This window comes from Cyprinus carpio, chromosome B18, assembly GCF_018340385.1.
Source record: "Cyprinus carpio isolate SPL01 chromosome B18, ASM1834038v1, whole genome shotgun sequence".
NCBI classification, from domain to species: domain Eukaryota; kingdom Metazoa; phylum Chordata; class Actinopteri; order Cypriniformes; family Cyprinidae; genus Cyprinus; species Cyprinus carpio.
Window position 1 is genome coordinate 17756850 of NC_056614.1, and position 21839 is coordinate 17778688.

General features: G+C 39.0%; 1 protein-coding gene across 2 annotated transcripts in view; it reads left to right on the forward strand.

Moving 5' to 3' along the window:
• The window catches only part of LOC109094747 (C-myc promoter-binding protein-like), a 30354-nt gene that overhangs the window by 1853 nt on the left and 6662 nt on the right, over window positions 1-21839 (forward strand). Inside the window, exons 2-22 of one of the 2 annotated variants that reach the window (XM_042744122.1) lie at window positions 4261-4606; window positions 5110-5356; window positions 6090-6159; window positions 6517-6686; window positions 7345-7583; window positions 7690-7756; window positions 7900-7958; window positions 8356-8500; window positions 8635-8810; window positions 9299-9399; window positions 10316-10537; window positions 11175-11320; window positions 11736-11762; window positions 14250-14383; window positions 15128-15260; window positions 15372-15578; window positions 15704-15832; window positions 16849-16993; window positions 18414-18536; window positions 20205-20324; window positions 20907-21796. In XM_042744122.1, the coding sequence (XP_042600056.1) occupies window positions 4296-4606; window positions 5110-5356; window positions 6090-6159; window positions 6517-6686; window positions 7345-7583; window positions 7690-7756; window positions 7900-7958; window positions 8356-8500; window positions 8635-8810; window positions 9299-9399; window positions 10316-10537; window positions 11175-11320; window positions 11736-11762; window positions 14250-14383; window positions 15128-15260; window positions 15372-15578; window positions 15704-15832; window positions 16849-16993; window positions 18414-18536; window positions 20205-20324; window positions 20907-21796 (3861 nt within the window). In that variant the 5' untranslated portion in view covers window positions 4261-4295. The remainder of the gene's footprint in view (window positions 1-4260; window positions 4607-5109; window positions 5357-6089; window positions 6160-6516; window positions 6687-7344; window positions 7584-7689; window positions 7757-7899; window positions 7959-8355; window positions 8501-8634; window positions 8811-9298; window positions 9400-10315; window positions 10538-11174; window positions 11321-11735; window positions 11763-14249; window positions 14384-15127; window positions 15261-15371; window positions 15579-15703; window positions 15833-16848; window positions 16994-18413; window positions 18537-20204; window positions 20325-20906; window positions 21797-21839) is intronic. The other variant, XM_042744123.1, reaches the window with a different exon arrangement.

Consider the following 21839-nt stretch of genomic DNA (forward strand, 5'->3'; position numbering starts at 1 on the left):
CTTGTGTTTTCCTCCAGGCCTCCCTGCTGTCCCAGAGCTGTGCAGTTTCAGGAGCCTGTTGGTCCATGGAGCCCTCACGCAGGACCACAGCCCATAGCTCCAGCACAGCTGGATAAGATCACGCTTGTTTTTATGTGCAGGCTGTTAAATTGGCTTATCCTGTGGCCCTTACACGCCACAGGTTGGTGAAAGAAGGGCAAGGCTTATCATGTCAAAAGCATGCCTCCTACAGCAGTACTAAGATAAAATTATTAGAAAATGGTGTTTGTTATGCTGTGGGTGTTTTGTTTGGGACAAGACTCTGTCTTTTTCTTCCCTGATATAATGAGTCATGTAAAGCTACACTCTGTGCTGAAGATGTTTTAATGAGGAGTGTCAAACTCATTTTAGGTCAAGGCCCAGTTTGGTTGAAACATCACCATTTGAGCTGATTATTTTTTTTTATTCTTAGTATTTTAACATTATATAGCCTAATAGTACACTGTAAAAAACATCCACAAAAAAAGAACTTCACTGCATTGTGTTTTAAGGTTAACGTAAATGTCTGTAAAATTACTGGATGATATCCTGGCAGAAAATTACTACTACATTTTCCGCTTTTTTTTTAATGTTATAATTTTTATATATTTTTATATTATTCATTTTATTATTTATTTACAACACATGCTCGTTTGAGGTTTGTGAAGTTCTTTATTCAGCTTTAACTATAGATATTTGGATAAAACAAAAATAAGCAATATAAAAACAAATTAATGGATGCGAAATTGTTTAGCATTTAATGAATATTACATTTATCAATTTTGAATCATTTTAGTGTCTTTGTTTGGACAGTTTTTTTCCATGGATTTTATGTAATGTAATAATACATTATAATGGACCAGTACTTTGAGTGCTAATCCTAGATCACATCATGAATACACTCACAGCCTGCAACTCTCAGATTTATGTCCATTATCTGAGCCGGTTTTCCTATTCTGTGGCGTCATTCATTGAGTTGTGCTTTCTGTACTGTGTGTACTGGAACTGTCCAGTCATTTAAACTGGAAAAGGGAACCATCGATCTCTTACTCTTGTTCTTTGAAAAGACAAGTATCAAGTCAGTCAGAGATCAGGGAAGTAAAGGAGTTCCTTATTTCTTTCTCAGCAGCCAGATGGGATGGCTCAGACATTAAGTGTAATTTTCTTTCATGAGTTCTCCATGCCAGGATTTCGGCTGCGTAGGACCCATGTTGATTTGTATGATGAAAGTGCCATTACCAACGCACTTCCGGGCGTTTTTGAGTCCCTCATTGACGTTACCATGGTGTTTCTCAATAAAGGAGTGAGTTGAAAGGAAAAGTGTTGAGTCAGTGCAAGAGTCTCTATAATTGCATCACATAACAATAAAATCTGCCTCAGGGCTTACCAGTGCACAATATGCCTTATTACAATATAATAACAATGTAATTCTTTGCATGTTTGTCCAAATTTGCCTAGAATTTTTCTCTAACCTGTCGGGTTATTCTGTTTCCTTTCCTCCCCAGCAGTTGTTATTGAACTGTTGATGTGAGATTGTGAAGTCCTCATTACGGCATCATTATCTCTACCAAAAGAGTCAGCTTTCTGCTTTGTGACTCATTTTTATTAGTTTTATGTAAGTATTTTTCTCTCCCCCATTACATTTTAAAGTCGAATGATGAATATTCGCTGGCTTTTCTTCATGGTTGCCATGGTGAGGATTATAATTTCTCTCTGCTGATGGTAGAGAGGGCACAGCCAGCCTCTGCGGATGGCGTGGTTGTTGGACCGAGAGATTATGTCTATATATAATCCTAAATCTCTCACGTAACATGTGACACATCTGCTACATTTTCTTCTCACTGTGTCTCTCTGGTGGACTTTCTGTTGTATATGTCTGTGATTGGATCTTGAGATGTTTGATTGTTCCTGCAAGCAGATTGATGGATTTATGTTTGCTTTGTCTGATGTTGTTGAGCACAATATGTGAAATCAGCTATAGGAGAGACATCTGGAACAAAGTGTGCATCAGTGTCTTTGGACAAGGGACAGAGAGAGTGTTCTAGAGACCCCTCCTTCAAAGCCCAAAGGTTTATAAGGATGAGAAGGATTAGAGTTCTAAGGCTTGTATTTATTCTCTGCATCTAACTGGGATCATGAAATCTGCCGATGACTTGTCACCATTTCCAAAATATTTGTTAGAAACAGCAACTTCCCATTTCACACCATCAGCGTCACTGGTTCCTCAAAAGACAAACCTCTTTACTTCGACACTTTGTCATATCAAATGAACTAGTCAGTTGGTCAGTTTCAATTCCTATGCTCTTAAGCCGTGTCCCATGACTCTGTTGGCCATTACTATAAATCACAGAGAAGCCATTGGCTATAGAGCTGCAAGCCACCAAAGACCTTTCAGATTGTGTCCACTATAATGATGATGGTACTAAGCGTGTAACGGTTTAAATTTCTAGGTTCATGATTTTTGGTACAGTTCAATATTTGATCAGGAAAAAAAAGACTACTACTATTTACTTATATAATACTCTTTATTAGGTAAAAATCACTTTTAAAAGTTAAACTTGAAAAATTAACTTTAAAAAATCTTACTGATTCCAAAATATATGTAGCCTACTATATATATATATATAGTTATTTTTTTTTATTAAATATAATTTTATTTTGCAAGGATGCATTGAATTGATTGAAAGTGACAGCAAAGAACTGTATTGCTGTTATAAATTCTCAAATGAATAAATGTTTGTGTATCCTAGTAAAAAAATAATAAATCTTATGCTATAATTTATTTAAAAAACATTTATTTACTAAGTATACTTCACAACCATTAACATTTTTATTGACATATCACGTAAGACTTACTGATATAAAATTATAATTAAACTTTATCTGGAGTACTTCTTTAGTGCACATTTCTTAATATTATGCCTAAAATGTGTTTTAATATCACTATTAATAAGGATTGTATGATTTCTGTACCATATGAGTCTTTCAATGCAAGATATCTTCAATATCTGAAGTATACTTGCAATAGTTTCACTTTAGCACAGATATATTTAGGTGTATATCTTTAGTTGCACTGCTTCCACAAAATTAAAGTGCATTAAAATTAGTTGTTCCAATTAAGCAGACTTTAAGTATACCAGTTTAGTATACAAAAATTACAATTGCATGGTATTTTTATTAGGCACATAAATATGTAAATGTATTTGTAGTAAACTAAGCACATATTTTTTTCACAAGGGTAGTCATCAAGGAATCCTGAAAAACATTTATCTTGGTTGGTTTCAAAAGGAATATTAAGCAGCACAACTGTTTTCAATATGATAATAATTAAACATGTTTCTTGAGTAGAAAATCAGCCTATTAGAATTTCTGAAGGATCATGTGACATTGAAGACTGGAGTAATGGCTGCTAAAACGGCTGTTTTAAACACAAATTATACAAATATTATACATGCATATTACACAGAGAAACATTACACCCCTAGATTTGGGTTGCAGTCATTTTTTGGGACGGTATGACCTCTACAGAAAGATAAAACTGGACCTACAGTCTACCAGAAGGTACCCTGCTATTTTTGGTGCTAAGAAGCCATGTGAACATCAGTCACTCGTAATGACTCAGAGTGAGTACATGTGCCAACTTGAGTGTTGTAAAAGCCCCAGGCCTCTTCTGAAAGAGAAGGGAACCTCTAATTAAGATATCAGTGGTTGTGGTATTAGTGAGGCTTATGGTGACAAAATTCACATTGATGCAGACAGAAGGATTTACCTTTGTTGTCTGACCTTTTTAAGTACATTTTTTTCTTCCTTCCTGTGCATTTACTCTACAGGTACAAACTCTATGACTCATGATTCAAAAGCATAATAGGACATGTTCCTTTATCCCCAGCAGGAATGGGTAATTGCTTCCGTCTGTCCAGTTTATATTTCTCACAAAGATTGTTGCATGAGGTTGTTCTCTGCATCTGTGGATGTGTAATGGTCATATCCTTTTCTAAGCACATAAGGGAACAAATGTAACCAGAGTAAAAATGGTATTTCCTAGGAGTGTTGTATAACTCGCACTGCATATGCTGATTTTTTATTTTTTTTTAAATCCCTCCTGGTTTAAAGAAGGATGTTTTTATTCATGAAGATGTTCGAATCTGAACAGCTGGCATTATTAAGCAACAGTGTTTACTAGGCTGCAGTTTCACATTTCTTAATGTGCTCACTCTATTCACATTGCTCTCTTGTTCCCAGCATATACAGTCCTCGTTTTATGGGGATGATCGAAAATGGAAGACAAAAGCCTTCGTGTAGCAGACTACTTTGTGGTGGCAGGACTCACCAACTCGTCTAAGCCCCTCGAGGAAGATGTCCACCCTGAGGATGGTGGCCATAGGAGTTCAGCCCAGCTCAAGGCGCCCATCACTGATGTGGCTGTGGTGATTCGTTCCCTAGGGGAGGAAGTACCTCGAGGGTATACCTGCGTTGAATGCACCCCCTCTGGACTTCCTGCCGAACTGAATGGAGGAAGCCTCATGGGGCCGCAGATCTTCCTCTGCTATAAAAGAGGAAGAGACAAACCGCCGCTCACAGACCTGGGGTAAGACATCTAAGCTTCAGATTTGATTGTTCCAAAACCTAGCAAGCTACCTACTTAGAAAGCATTTTAAGTTATGCTCCTGAAGCAAAGTCTGTTCTAAACAGTTGTTAAAAGTTTTGTTCTTTTCCATGCGACAAACTCAGTGACAAAAACTTTGTAGATGAAGATGTTGACTATAAATATACCCAATTTTATATATATATATATATATATTAGAAGGTATCAAGAAAAAATAGCTAAATATAGAACTTGAAGAAAAAAGTTACATCTACACTCTTAAAACTGAATGTTTAATTCTATATAATTTGCTTATTAGAGTATCATAGTTATTTTAGCAACACACAGAAACTTAATTCTACTTAAATCAACAATAAGTGAGTCATGTCTCCGATGCTAGGCAGTAGACAGTGAGCCAGTTCAGCTGGTTTTGAAATCTGTTGTGTTTTCACTTTTGTTTTACCGAAAATGTACTATCCTCATGTCCTTTGTTTCATGATTCTTAGCGTCCTCTTTGAGTGGAAGGAGAAACTAAAGCCGGACTGTCAAATTATACAGACCACACCCTCTGGCCGCCCCGCTAATATCAGTAGCTCCTCCTCCCAAAGGATCTACATCACATATCGGCGTGCCTCTGAGAATCACTCTCACGCCACGCTGGCTGTCACAGACATCTGTGTCATTATTCCCAGCAAGGGAGAGACACCACCACATGCTTTCTGCAAGGTGGACAAGAATCTCAACAGCAGTATGGTGAGCACAACAGTCACCCTATCCTGCTCAAATGACCACCAGTTTAGATGGAGGAAAACTGGTTGACCATGATGGTTTTTGCTGGTTGTCCATGAAAATCTTGCTAACCAAGGAACCTTGTTCAAACTCTAGGCAGCATTGAACTGCATTAAAATGTAGAGATTTAGGGCCTGATTTACTAAACAGGGCAAATTAGCATTAGAGCGCAATTCCATAAAAGCACAGATGGGGAAAATTCTGCAAGTGATTTACTAACAATGCGCACATTAAAGAACACAGATGCAGCCAGATCATTTCCATTATGACCAGCGCAATCTACCAAGAGCAGTGCAAATTAGCGCCTGCTTTAAGACATGCTTTTTTGCATCTGAAATGGAAACTCCTAAAAATGCATATTCAATAAGGTCAGGCGCAAAAATAACAGTTCATGAGTCCTTTTGAGTGCTAATTCTGTACTGTGCAAATTTTAACGCCAAGAGACCATTTGCGCTGGCCCTTTGATTTAAATATGGGTACCATATTGGATATCAGTCAATATTGGCGAGATTTTCAATAATTATCAGCTTATCAGTATTTCCAAAATTGTATTATTGGTACATCCCTACTCAAAGCATTTTAGGTGGGTAGTTTTCCTTAAATTATGAGTAATAACATCAGACCACAACAATCAACCTTTTACATATCTGTATAAAATTTGAAATCAACTTAATTTCTGTTTTTTCTGCTTTTACAGTGGGGGTCCTCTGTGTACTTGTGCTACAAAAAATCTTTGGCAAAAACCAACACTCTTGCATTCAAAGCAGGTATTGTATCTCAGCCTTGAGTTGTTTTTCACAGTTTGTGTTTTGTTGTGCATTTTGAAGTGAACAGTAGGAGGGAAAGGATGTGTTAGCGAGAGACACATCAGAGCAGTAGGATACGACTGCAGATGAATGAAACTTGATACTCCCATGTAGCAAGAACAACAAGATGTCATTGTTAAGCTCAGTGCTTTCAGCACCAAAAAGATCTAGGCTTTAACCACTGTCTGCGATTAGCTTGTCATATGGAAGACTGGGTCAATTAATTAATTACAGGGCAAGCAATGTGGGATCAGTAATAATTGTTGTTTTTGATGGAGCTATACAGACTAATTGAGGGTTTGTATGGGGTGTGTGCAGGTCTTTTGTCCAGATATCCAGAGGAGGATTATGATTCCTTTCCTTTGCCTGAATCCGTGCCCCTGTTTTGCCTGCCGACGGGAGCGTCGATTGAGTGCTGGCCCTCTCGTACCAAATATTCTCTTCCTGTCTTTTCAACATTCGTTCTTACAGGCGCCTCTGGAGAGAAGGTACAGACAGGAAAAATCACGCATGAGCACGCACAAATACACACAAACATTTAGACTTTCTGCAGGTTTTCTTTTTACTGCAGCACCATCATTCTTTGAGAAAATCAGACACACAAGAAGGTGGATTGTCTTGTCTGGTTTAGCAATGTTCAAAGAATTTAAAGCAACTAGAAACCAGTGCAGATGGAATATTAAAACTGTCCATGAATAATAGGCCTCAGAAAAGAATCGAAAATAAGATGAACATGTGTAATTGGCCTGTTTAATAATGCATTGCTAAAGTGCTGTTTGGGTCAGCTCAATTATGTCAAACACATCAGTACACTCAGCTCACTCTCTTCAGCCGAACAAGTCTCAAGGCTATTTGTGCTGCAGTATTGTATAATTTATTCATTTAGGTGAGCGGCTTCAAAGAAACATGGCTGAGCTGAGATATTTCTGATCTAAAAGACTGCAAAAATAAATCTTCCGTATCACTTTCTCACTGGGTGGATTTGAGAAAAGCGGTTTTGAAATAGATACTGTTGGTGATTGCTTTTAAGTAAGCTAAAATAGTTGCCATTGTGCACTTTAGAAATGTAATGCGGGTATCAAGACAGCTTTTTTGAAACCAAGCCAAATCCAAGAAGGTGTTCATGAGTCTGTCTCTTGCTCTCAGGTTTATGGTGCCGCCATCCAGTTCTATGAGCCCTACCCAGAAGAACATTTGACTGACAAGCAGCGATCTCAGCTGGGTCTGCAGGCTAACGGGCTCAGGCCTGATGGATCCATGACTGTCCACACCAACAAAAGCATCTGCCTTCTCTCTCACTGGCCCTTTTTTGATGCTTTCCATAACTTCCTGACCTTCCTCTACAGATACTCCATCTCAGGTCCACACACTCTGCCCATTGAAAAGTGAGTTCCAGTGACATTTTTAAAGATTGCTAAGCTAGAGCTGAGATTTTAATGTCCAAAAACATTTTGAGGCCACTAAAAAGTAATGTTTTTTATTTGTCCTTAGGCATATTTCCCATTTCATGCACAAGGTTCCTTTCCCTTCCTCACAAAGGCCACGTATCCTGGTGCAGGTGAGTTTTGTGCACGTGGCACCTTTATTTGAACACTGTCTTTTTTGAATGTGTCAAAACAAATGACATTGTGTGGTCAAATAGCAGCCAACCCTGGCCCTCATCTCACTGTGACCGCTTGTTTGTGTGCTTGTTTTTCACAGCTGTCTCCACATGATAGCCTGATGCTGAGCCAGCCTGTTTCCTCTCCACTCCCTCTGAGGTAAGTCAGACACAAGATACACTGACCATATCAGATGAATCCTGATCAAAGCATGAAGTGTGGAAAGGATACTTCAGCAGGGCCTGGTGTGATATCTTTATAGCATGTTTAAAGTGGGTTGAGACTCCTTTTTTTATCTCATTGCAGATGATAAATCATGTCTTTTTATGTTTTGTTTTTTGTTTGTATTTTGTGTTTTGTTTGGATTGTTTTGGGTTTTTTGTTTTGTTTTGTTTTGTTTTGTTTTGTTTTGCTTTGCTTTTGTTTTGGATTGTTTTGTTATGTTTGTTGCTATTCTGTTCTGTTTTGCTTTATTTTTGTTTTGTTTTTATTTTTGTGTTTGGTTTTATTTTTAGTGAGTATGTGTTGTTTACACGCCTATTTTCTCTGCCCACAGTGGCGGAAGGCTCTCTACACTGCTGTTGAACCTCGGCCCAAAAAATGCAGCGACTCTGCTGGTGTTGGCTGTGACTGAACATAAGATACTAGTTCACTCCTTACGACCAGCTGTTCTTACCAGCGTTACCGAGGCCCTGGTGTCAGTGAGTGGAAGACTATTCATTTTCACTCATGCCTTTGCAATTTCTATTTTAAGATTCTTACAGTATCAGTTCCTTTTTTGTGTTGTCCCACTTTTGGCTGTGTCTTGTGTCAACTTGTTTTATGTGTTCCACAGATGATTTTTCCCTTCCACTGGCCGTGCCCATACATTCCTCTCTGCCCGCTGGCCCTGGCAGATGTGCTCAGTGCTCCATGTCCTTTCATTGTAGGGGTGGACTCAAGGTACTTTGACCTCTATGAGCCACCGACGGACATAAGCTGTGTGGACCTGGACACCAACACTATAACTCAGTGAGTGACCTTTTTACCTCTGCATAGTTCTGAGTTCCCATGAGAGCCTCTCCTGACCTTTTTGACCTATGTTGTTGAGATAAAGTAATCTTTTACCACATGAATTCACAAAATAAACACTCATTTCCCAGTGTAGGTGATGGTTGGTGTCTTTTGTGATATGAATAGTGTTTATGTTCATAAAAAATTCTAAGCAATAGCAAACATTTTTCAAGTGAAATTCTTTATCTTTATGCAGATGGTTAAAAGATCAGGATGGAGATATATGAGCAGTGAGGAATGTTGTAGTAAAGATAGGACCCTCAGTACCACCATGTGTTGAACACATGCTCCTGTGTTGTTTGTTTGCCAGTATTCACCTTAAAGATTACAGACCTTGTAAAAGCTACATTGAAACTATAAAGCAGCCCTCAGTTATGTTGTTCCCGGGCATGGACTCCCTTCTCTGTTTACCCTCTCTAATGATAAACATGTGTGGCCTGTTTCAGCAAAGAAGAGCGCAGATCCCTGACCTGGAAGATCCTGCCAAGAAAAGCCTGTAAACATCTGATCAACACCCTCAGCAGTCTCCACCAGCAGCTGGATGAGGGTTAGTGAGGGCGGGTCACTGTGGTGTCAAAAAAGAAAAGATTTCACTTATCTTCTGGCCTTTTCAAAGCAATATTAGTTCACTTCATTGCACAGAAAGTGCCATTCTTATTGGCCTTCTACTGTCCTTTCTGGGCTCTGACAGTATCATTTTTATTACCAAACAATGTTTTATGAATGCTTGACCGAGTAAGAGCAAAACCAGTCATCCTTGAGATGTGATGAAATTTAGAGACGAGGGCAATTGGCTGGATAGAGGTGAAGTAAGGCACAAAGTCTTGCTGGGATACTATCTGATACATGAGAGCTGATTGATGCTTCAGTCTTTGAACCAGACTTTGAACTCAATTATTCAATGTGTTTTTGGTTCTCGAAAATGTCCTGTATGGAATGTACCAACTCGTAGAATTGGGCTTAAAGAGTGAGGTTATTTATAGGTAAACTGTAATAAAAATGATGTATCTTTCTGCACTAAGTGACTGTGTTCCCATATGTTTTATTGAGAACATTATGTGTCCGTTGATTTGGATGTTTAATAACAGACAGAGCCTATGATCTTTTTGCTGACCTTTCTGAAGTGACGTCAAAGGAGCTTATGTACCGCACCCATATCTCAAATTGAGCCTACTATATCTTCATTACTGAGATATGCTACGTATATAACCTAGACATTATCAGTACATTTCTCCTTGTGTACGAAAGTTGCCTTGTACTCTACCACTGAAAAATTTAGTGTAATATTCTACAGCTGAATTTATTTGATCAAACATACACTAAAAACAATAAGTATGATAAATATGACTACAATTTAAATGTGTTGTTTTAACATTTTAAAATGGAAATAAATAAAAATCTTACTGCCTTAAAACGTTTAAATGGTAGTTAAAAATAGTCATTTAAGCATTGATCTTCCACAGGTTATCAGATGAGCCGTGAGGAAGGACAGATGGAGGCCTTCATGAGTGAGCGGGAACCTGGCAGTGGTGGGAAAAGTCTGGAAACCTTGGAGCTGGAGATCCAGGAGGCTTTCCTGCGCTTCATGGCGGCTATCTTGAAAGGCTACCGTTCATACCTGTTGCCCATCACACAGGCTCCATCTGAAAAATCAACTGACTCCAGTTCACTCTTTGATTTGCAAGGTAAACAACCAATATGGACGTGATGCTTGAATCCTCTTTCTCCTGTCCAGATGTATCAGCTTGTTTGTGAACGTCAGGAACAGCTGTAATAGAGTTGCCTCATCAGTGTTAAAACGGAAAAAACAATGCATTAAAATCTTGTTTTGACCCAACCACATGCAGTGAGTCCACTGTGATACATTAGTGGAATGCTGAAGTTCAGCAGCTGCTCAGAATGCTCAAATCTGGCCCTGTGCCTGTGGAGTCTGGCTTAAATCAGGCCTGAAATTATTGTGGCGATTTTGATAAAACCCCATTGGAAATTAGACGTGCCTGACAGGTCCAACAAACTACAATGATTAATAGAATGTCTGAGAACACATCTGCAGCCTCTTATGTAATCCCTGAGTTAGAATCTGTTGCATCTTTCACACTGTGTAAACTCTACGGCTTTCTCAATGACGACAGTCTAGTGAATAACACGTAATTCATGACACGCCCTCTTAAATTTGACTGATTAATTATTTAATCGCAACGGACAACTGTGACGGTGAAATATAGTAATCAAATAAGGAATGCAATCACTTTTTTTATTGTAATGGCACCTCTCAGACTCTTCACTTGATGTCCTTGACTTTCAATATGGCTTTTTTTGCAGGCTTTTTGAAGAGTCGTGATCGATCCCATCAAAAGTTTTACACCCTCATGACCAAGACTCAGATGTTCATTCGTTTCATCGAAGAGTGCTCTTTTGTCAGCGATAAGGATGCAAGCCTTGCTTTCTTTGATGACTGTGTTGACAAGGTATGAAACATATACATACTTAGTTCCCGCTATGAAATACATCTCATGCCTTTATCCAGAATGCAGCCGCCTCTAATTAGATTCAATATAAACTGCTTCTACAATGCTCACGAAGAGTTACCATTTTTAACCACACTTCAGGCTCTTAACAAAGAGCATATGAAAAAAACAAAGAGTTCAAGGAAGTGTACATGGCATAATTTGTGAGAACAGTAAGGGGAAATGTTGTCTTTAATAGCTGTGTTGTTGTGATCCCTTGGGCTTACTTATTTTCTGTGAGCATTGTTCTCTCGTTTGTTCTTTTCTTCTTTTTGGTGTTTCATCTAAACAGCCTGTCCTATTATTCTTGCTTTTCTCACTACTTTCTTTTCTCTTTTTTCTTTAAACTTTTATGTTTGCTTGCTTGCTTGGAAAGTTATTCGGTACGGAGAAGGGGGGAAAAGTAAGTTGCTTTATTTAGTGTCTTTTAACTTTTGATGTTTTGCAAAACTGAAACCAGTAACCTGAGTACTGTACTTGACCTTGATTACAAAAAATGGCTTTTAATGGTTTTGAGAACTATTTTATTTGACTTTATTTATATTAATAATATCTAAAAGCATTAGGACTGTCATTAGGACTGTTTAAGGAAGAAAAAACCTAACCCTAGTTTTTTGAACTCAGCTGACAGACATGACCTGTTTTGTGGTTCCTCCATGGGTGTGGTGATTCATAGCTTTTATTATGAATCTTGGCTTCGAAGATGCATGTTTGCTGCCTTCATAATTAAAAACATTTCTGTTTAGATCAGAGGCTCTGCAGAACCACTGAGATCCTGCATGCATAATTAATTTTTCTGTGCCTTACGCCACTTTGTATTTTTTTATATTCGCAACTCTTGTGCCCTTTCTCGGTATGATCCAGACTGCACTTGGATCTAAAGCTGTATCTTCAGCAAACCGCTACATGTTCTCTCCTTTTTAAAGTGCAGACAAATATATTTCTGCATGGTTGTTTTTTTGTTTTTTTGTAGTTTTTTTTTATTCTTATCAGGATGATAATTATTTATACATGTTTAGAGGAGCAGGAGTCATCTCTCACCTGTCCTTCTCACAAGGCTGTAGTGTGCTAGTAAAGATGAATGTGCAGCTCTTTGTCTTACACTTTCAATTGTACTGCCATCAGTGAAAGTCACACTTATCCTGCTCTGGCCTGTCCCTCCCTTATGCAAGGTCCTTGCAGGACAGTTCTTTAGCACTGTGGTGGTAATGAAAATGACAGTTTGAGTTGATTTAAACTGACATGGGTTTGTGGGTTGTGTTCACAGAGGACATTTATAAAGGAACCGGGGAGGTAAAGGACAAACCATGTACCGCTGTAGCCTGAAAGCATTTGGTTATAGTGTGACACCCCAATGATCCAATGAACCAATTTTAAAGTTCATCAGAATTTAGTAACATGCAACCATCTTTCTGAGTATCTGTAAAACTTTTGATTTTGGTGCTGCCTCTGTGTTCAAAACTCTCAATGTTGAATGTCAAAAATAAGAAACATTTAAAAAATACAAAAAAACTAATCAGTATTTCAATAAAAGCTAATATCTTATACAGCACTTTCACCTCCTGAGGTAGCATATTGACTAAACATATATATATAAATATATACATGCATGTGTGTGTATTTATATATACATAATAAATATACACAGCACAGTACATACACATATACTATGTAAACAAAACCTTTTATTTTGGATGTGATTAATCGCGATTTATTGTTTGAAAGCCCTAATATGTACTGAAATTACTTTGACCCCCTGAGGTAGAAATCTTTTCAGCATTTTCTAAAGGTTAGGCACCTGCTTTCATTGACTTCTTGTTGAAAATGGACTTTAGACTTCGTTTTGTGCCATATTCATGGAAAGTGCCTTTTGGCATCCTGGTGCATTACAGAGAGCTCCATTTGACGCCACAGTAATCAATTGCTGTTTTTGTCTGGTAAAAAGAGCCAGTGATTGATCTAAAACCTTCTCAGGGAAACTCATTTGACAAGTCCAGCAAGAGCTTGATTCTGTTTTATTGTTCTTATTGTGTGTCTAATAATTTTGTAACAATATGATCCAAAACCCTTTTGCTGAGAATGCTTTACAGATTCTTAAACTGATTTTCCCTCTATCAATAGATATAAAGTCATGCTTTATTTGATAGCCAGTGTAGTACAGTGGCTTAGGCTTTATGATGCATTTGTGGTCCATTTACAGGGCTTGTAGACAGACTTTGTCTGAAGGCTAAATGCACAGTGGCTCCTCCAAGCCTTGTCTAGCCTATAAATTGCACTGGGACAGTTTTGCGCCCCTCGAGCAATACAACATTAAGCGTTAAGTCCAGGTCAGCGCACTTGTAGTGCGTCTGTGGCAGATGGGGAGGATTGGATGAAGACTAGGAGGATCATAGCTTCTTGGTACAGATGTGAGATCAGTCGGACGCAGCGATGTGGGAGATTATTACACTAAAACCAGTGCTCCATCTGATCTGAGATCAGATCATCTGCACTTGGCAAGCTGCAGCATGTCCAGACAGTGGAAAATCCCTTGGCACGGTTGTATGGCAGTGTGTGTGTCTGGTTCAAGATTCAGTTCCCAATTCTGACCAGAATTTAGCTCTGCATTGACATGTGATGAGTCTATTGGACTATATAGGCTAGTAGTACTGAGTAAGTTAGTAAGTGGTAAGGCTTTTTTAAGCTTTCCAGTTGCTATAAATATTCTCTCTGGTTCCTCTTTCGACATTTTACTTTCCTCATTTTATTCAGAGACCAGTGTTGGCAAACATATGTCCTCTTAACAAAACCTGATATTTTCTTTTTTATGTGTTGGGTTGTTTCTTCTTTTTTTTGTTGTGGTGGAAGAACAAAGTCTGTATCTCATTTAAGTGTTTTTTTTTTACTCTAGGTTGACAGCGATAAGCCAGAAGACACAAGGCTTATTGAACTTGACAAATCCCACCGCAGCGAGCACACGGTCTACATCACCCCTCCAGAGCTGCCAGCACTTCCAGAAGGAGAAGAGCCACCGATGGTTTATAGGTACAACAGACGCTTCTGGGACACATACTCCCATGCACACTACAACACTGTGCAAATAAACAGTATGCCACACCACAGATGGCATAGTAGCAATAGCGTAATCCCCTTCTAAACCTTCCCAGGGTGCAGCGTGTAGTGAAAACCCCTCTACGGATCGTGTGTCTACAGAAACTCTCACTAAAGCAGTAATGCACACTCCTCAGAGAGCATGTGATAATATTAAGTGGATCTGTTATTTCGGGATTTGGTATTATTTTGTTACAATGGACAATTGGGTGTCTTGACATTAAAGATTAATATTGTCCCATATCCCATATATCAATTTTTTATTATTATTTGAAGCCCAAATTTGTCCTTACGTGGCATTCTATTCATATTTAAAAAATGACAGATTTTCTGTTATTTTTGTTATGCATTTTGTGAATTTATTTTCTATTATATGAACATATTTAATTAAATTGTAATATTTCTACTCTGAATTTGTTTCTTTTTAAGTATAGTTTGCATCATAAAAATAGCCACAGAAGCTGGTATGGTGTTAAAAAAAAAAATATCTATTATTTGTAACTTTTAAATATGCAATCCTATCTATATAATAATCTTCTCTAAAACTGCAGAAACTACATTGATTGCCTGCAGTTAGTGCTGCATGCTGTAGCATTGTGCTTTTGATAAATTAACTTTGACATGACTTGACAATAACAATCAAGTACAAGCTTAGCATGCACTCTTGATGTCTTGCAGCTACAGTGGGTTTCCAGTACTGAACGCCCAACTCTGTGAGCTTCAAGATGGTCCCAGAGTCCCCAAAGCAACATCAGCCGTGAGACACATCAGTCCCATCAGCCCAGCTGCCATTTTCAGGCGTTCCCAACAGGTTGGTATTTCAAACAGAAATCTCATCCAAATCACACCCCATGATGCCGCTTGTCAAATCTCACCCCCTCCTCTCTAATGCCCCATCCTCTCTCTGATCCTCCCTTTGTAGGAGATCAAATCAGCCCAGAGGATGGCTAAGACGTACTCTTCCATCCCACAGATGTGGTCCAAGTGTCTGCTCAGGCATTGTCACGGCCTGTGGTTCATGTGCCTGCCCGCGTATGTCAGCGCCTGCCACTCAAAGGTGCGGGCACTGCATACTGCTTACGACGTGCTGAGAAACATGCAGGACAAAAAGTTGCAGCCCCCTGATGAGGTAGAATTGCCTAACAGTCTCCATTGATTGGTTGTGCCAGTACAGTTTGTGCTGCACCTAGACAGAGGAAATTTCCACCGGTGTTGTGGTTTTGTAAGTAATGGTTTGTTTCTGCTTCAATGGAGGTGTGTTACCGGGTCCTGATGCAGCTGTGTGGGCAGTATGGGCAGCCTGTTCTTGCTGTCCGGGTTCTTTTTGAAATGAAGAAAGCCGGAGTGCAGCCTAATGCTATTACCTATGGGTACTACAACAGGGTGAGCATAGTTTTCTTTTGTGCTACATAGAGACACATTGCAATCTAAATAATACTAAACAAATATACATATATTGTCTGTACTGATACATACTTTTTGCAGTGACCTTTTTAAAAAATTCTAAATTTATGAAATGTATTATAAAATTAAATATCAAAAGTGCACCTGTTTTTCATGTTGTCTCGGTTGTACTTCCTTTTCTTTTTGGTGTTTTGCTGGTTTTTGAGGATGAGAAAATGTCACGCAAACTGTGTCGCATCATCTGATTTTATTATATTTTACAAAAGTGAATTAATTTGCACTGAAATGAAAACAACATAGAAGACAAAATACATAAGATGTTGTTTTCTCCTAATTTTATAAGTTAATAAGCATTTATTTTGCATTCAAACTTCCATGTAAACTGCACAATTATGTTGTTAGTTGCAATTTTGCAACTAGCCTACTAACTAGAACTGACAGAATCAGGACAGATCTGTAACCCATTTATGAGTCCCAACCCAGCCGCTGCTCTGGCATAATTGGTTTGTAAATGCCACCTGGTTTGACATTTTGTTAACTAATGAGATGACATCAATATATTTTAAGTGTATATTTTAAGTATGCAAATACATTTTGGAGCCACTTTAGACACGATGACATTTGTGTAATTTCTTTTTGTAAAATTACTTCTTCAAAAGCTATCCTATGTAGGTGTGTTATGCTAATGCTCAAGAACCTTGAGCTGGCAGTGCATTTGGCATGTGACTCTATTTCTCATGCCTGTTATCATTAGACAAAAGGTTAGCCTAGCAATCATCTCCCCGCAGACCATTTTTTGTGTGTGCTCTGCAAGACGTCCCAAAATACCAAGAGGACACACTCACAGAGACATAAGTCCTGGCAGCTGAGTGTTGTTCCAATTCTATCAGAGTAATTACAGCTAGTCCTTGAGAGAGAACACAATCTACTTAAGATAATGAGAGGCATTGCACTGTAGAATTATTTAGTTAATCTCTATGTTCTTCTCTCCCCAGGCCGTTCTGGAGAGCACATGGCCTTCCTCCACCAGAGGGGGATACTTCCTGTGGGGAAAGCTGAGAAATGTGGTTCGGGGTGTGGTGCTGTTCAAACAAGTATGGAGGAGGCAGACCACCCACCCAAAAGACACCCATCTCTCTGGTAAAACCCCCAACTCCATTTCACACATTCCACAGAAGTGGACACACTCTTTACATTTCCTGTAAAAACAAAGTCAGGTCCAATCTAGAAAGATTACACAGGATTATCCTGCTTCTTTCTTTTCTGGCCTCCTGTTATCCTTCTAATATTGCCAAAATGTAAAAACACACTGTAAAAAATCCAAAATCAGTATAAGATGGTGTATAATATAAGAAGGCTGAGTATGTCTAAATAAATTTAATTCAGGTAAATTTGACCCAAATCACCCATTTTCCTCAACGATTCTAACATAATATATACTGTATATAAAAAAAATATATTATAAAATATGAGTATTTTACCCAATCAGTTCATCAATTTTGTGTGAGTCTCTAGGTGCTTCATATGAGAAGGAATTATTATTGGAATTGCTGCCTTTGAAAATCGGTTCCAAACTGGCCACTTTTCAGATTTAATTTTGTTTAGGAAGCTGTGTATAGAAACGGTACTTTGCTAGATTTTGGAACAGAATTCAATATTGGGCAATGGCCATAAAGTTTGCGCCAGTTCATTAATAGCTACATTCACTGCTTCTGCAAAGTAATAATCGGACTCAGTCAGTTCCACACCAGGACTTTTAATTTCTCTTCAAAACAGTTAGTTACATCATCAGAGTTTTTTCAGAATAAAGATATCCTCTTTGAGACGCTAGCCAAGTCTGCAGGCGAGCATGGACTCAGTCGGTTCCCACTGTCAGAAAAACTTTCCATAATTTCTCACAAAGACAGGGTTACTTGAGTTTTGTGCCTGAGGAGGTACCATCTCTCAGTCATCTCCCCCTCAGTACTCAGGCTAGATCCAGACTGCCTGCTGAACCAGAAAGAGTCGATAGCCGCTTCCTCAGCCACTACAGTTCACAGTCTGCACTTGATCTGATCTCCTCTCTCACACAGCCCCTGTAAACGGCATAGTAGAGAAGGGCACAAGAGGGCAAGCATTTAAACAAGCTGCAAGGGCACAATTAAAACAAGCTGCTATAACCCACAACCCCCAAAATACTGAAACTTTGTTATGCAGAATGAATGCATACTGTCTAAGCATGTACCTTGAATTAAGTTTATTTTACGGTACTTATTTTTTTTTTTTAAGGCATAAACATCAAAAACCTAATTTTGTTATATTTTGTGTAAAATGGTCATGTATTTTTGAGCGAGATCAATGTGAAAGCCCTCAACAACCTTCTCACCATGTGGGTGGCTTTATTTTTCATTTTGGATCAGTAAACACATTACACACATGTTTTTTGATTGCTCTGTTGCCACTTTGAAATATGATGCGATCTTTGGCCAGAGAGCTTTTCACGTTGCAAACTGTTGTGTTTTGAAATATGTTACTTGTTAGTTCTCCTGCTAACAGTCTTTCATACTGTTCTTCTGAGCAGATGCCAGTGATCTCGACAGTGTCAGCCATGGCAGTCTGGACAGCTCTAACGATTTGGTGGAGCGAGTTTCCATTGATACAGACTTCACTAAAATGGATTCCAGTGATGACAGATCCAGCACAGGTACCCGGTCTGCTTTCACTCTGGCTGTGTTCTCGTTCCATCATCAGTTCTCCACTGCGCTCTCGGCACAACAGGACGTGCCTCTCTCTCCTTCAAACTCATCAGAAGTCTCTAGAAGAGTCATTATTTTTCACTGTGGGAGTGAAAAGACATCTTTCCCTCTTTTTTTCTCACATTCAGTCTTTTCTCTTTTTTTTAAAGCACACATTAGGTTCAGTGAACAAAAGCATTACGCCCATTCACATGCCCCCTCAAATGATCCAAATGAATTTTCAGTGCAACTTCCAAAACAAAAAATTTATCAAGTTTAATACAAAAAATACCAGGTTTGTACTTTTTCTCAAAATATATATTTGACTCTCTTATGGTCAACAGGGATGCATTTATTTGATCAAAATAAATTTAAACAGTTTAAAACAGTAATTTCTATTTCAGTGTATTTTAAAATGTATTTTTTTCCTGTGATGACAGCTAAATTTTTTGCAACCATTACTTTACGTATTCATTGTCACGTGATCTTTCAGTAATCATTCCAATATGCTGATTTGATGCTCAAGAAACATTTCCTATTATTGTCAGTGCTGAAAACAGTTATGCTGTGTACATTTTTGTGAACTTTTCTGAATAGAAAGTTCAAAAGAACAGCATTTAATTAAAAAAATAAATCTTTGGTAACATTATAAATGTCTTTACTGTCACTTTTGATCAAATTAATGCATCCTTGCTGATTATTAAATTATTAATTTTGTTTTACAAATCTTACTGACCCCAAACATTTAAAAAGTAGAGTGCAATATTTTTGCTGGATTTTTAAACTGAGACTGGTCTAGCAATCATCTCCATACATTCTTGTTACTCTAAAGGATACATATTTTTTGTTGGTGTATTTGTCCATAGAATGAAAGTCAGTATGGTTCAAAACAGCATTAGACCCCATTAATATTCATTACATGACTGAAAAAATACTGTACACCTTTATATTCTGCAGAAGAAGGAAAGTATTGAAAACAAATGTGCACGAGTGCAGTAGGTGCCTGACACCCATATCTGACAATATGTTAAAAGAGCCCCTCTATATGTTCGAACAGCTTTTTGAAGTTTTCTAATGCTAAAGGCAGTGATGCCCATGGAGGAGATCTGAAAGATGTACGATTTGACAGAAGAGACTTGCAGTTACTGAGCACTCACAGACAGCGGTGTAGCAGGAGTCTGACTGAGGAGGCAAGAAAGGAAAGAAGGAATGACTAATGGTGTTATTTTAGCTCACCTCTGGAGGCAGTGCTATGATGTGAGCTTTATGCCCCATCAGCTTTCTCAGTGTGGCTCAGAAGCAGCTACCCTGTGAGTGTCTTTCAGTGTGTTTCTGACCTGTTATGGTACATGAGAGAGTAAATCTGTGCTCTTTTTTGATGTTATGTAATCGTGCCTTATGACGTGCTAGGCTAAAATAACTTAGTTTGAAACCGTTTTGTTAAGAGTCTCTATCCAGCTGCATCAAATCACCCAAAATCCGTAAAGTAATACTGAAAGTATGCTATCCAGCTTTGTGAGGCATGAAAAAGACCTTGCATCTCTCTAACATTTCTCTTTTGTAAGGATGTTTATTTGTGCACTCTGTTATGGTTTGCCAAGTTTTTAGGAGTGTTTCTATGTATTGTTTGATTCCAGGTGGTCAGTCTGATCAGGGCTACGATTCTCTGTCTAAAGAGGAGGTGAGGTTAGGAGGAGGTGAGGAGCAGAACTCCTCTCCAGACATGAAGGAGAAGAAGGACAGAAACTTTTGCCCATGTGAGTAACACAGAATACCATTGTCCCTAAACATAAACAGGGTATGTTCACTTTGGTGTACTACTGTATTACTCGTTCTACAGGATGAGTAAAATCCAAAATAAATGTTTTCATTTAACAGTAGCCTATAATCGATGTAACATGCAGAATAGTGACATTAAAAACAATGTAAATAAATGCTGTTTTTGTAACTTTCTATTCATCAGACAATCCTGAAAAAAAATTATCATGGTTTCCACAAAACTATTAAACAGCACAAATATTTTCAACATTGGTAATACTGGTCAAGGTTTATTTTAAGGTCCAATTATCACTATTAGCAAACCATTAACTACTTTTGCCTCAATAAACTCCTAATTTGTTGCTTATTAGTAGTTAGTACCCAATATGTTAATAATAGACATGCTAATAAGAAACTAAGCAGTAAGCAACACTAGTATTTGATTACAAACATGAGTTGCACTGAACACCTCTATGCTTCCACCTAGTGGTAAAGTGTGGCACTGCAAGTTACTAAACTGCTTTTTATTTGCTTCATTTGATCAAATGTCTCCCTGTTTTTCATCTCATTTCAATGTTCAGTGTCCCAGACTGTACTCCCCAAGAAAGAGGATTCATCTCCTATGGTTGGAATCCATCCATCTGCAACCAACGGGGAAACCAGTGATGTCTTTTCTGAAGCCCTTCCAAAAACGAAAAGGCCAAACTCCCTGGATATTTTCGGAGAAAAGCCCGTAAGGCCAAGCACTCTGGATCTAACCCCAGATAAGACAGTAGGAGAACTCAGCAATGAATCTGTTCCAACATTGATCGAAACGGAAGCAGTGGGGGGCGTTGTGAGCCCACCTAAAGTTGCTGTGGGGAGGACTCTTAGCTGCACAGTTGCCATGGAGAAGGAGCATATTGGCGTGGAGAGGAGCGCGAGCTGCAGCAGTGCTCTTGGAAGAGTGGTTGAGAGGACAGGTATCGAAGCAGGGTTTGACCCTCTGTCCCTCATGGTGGCTGAGACTCAAGCCCACAGTGAGGGCGATAATACAGACATCCCTACCACCCGCCGAGACCTGGCTGAAGAGATTCACCACTACATGAACAACCTGAGCAGTCCGTTAAGCCAGCGGTCTCTCAGTGTGGACCTGAAGGGCCGTCAGACCCCGTCCCCTCACAGCTCTCCTCGCACGTCTGCAGCACTCAGCTCCCCCAGCACCTCTCAACTCCAACCTCAGCCACGAACACGACTCTTCTCCTCGCCCTCCCTCCCTCAGGGCCGCGTGCGCAGGGTCAGGGACCAGCGGCCCGCCTCCCTGGCCTCCCCTTCCTCACCTACTCCCTCCTCTTCCTCTTTCTCCATGGACTCTCTGCTCACCCCGACCCTTGACGTGTTTAAGAGCAGCTTCCTCTCTGCTGGGAAGGGCGTCGCTGAGAAAGCCAGCCGACTATATTCGCGACTTTCCTCCCAGACATCTATTGCACAGGTATGTATGACAGGTATGTTTTGTAACTTCTTACTTTCTGATA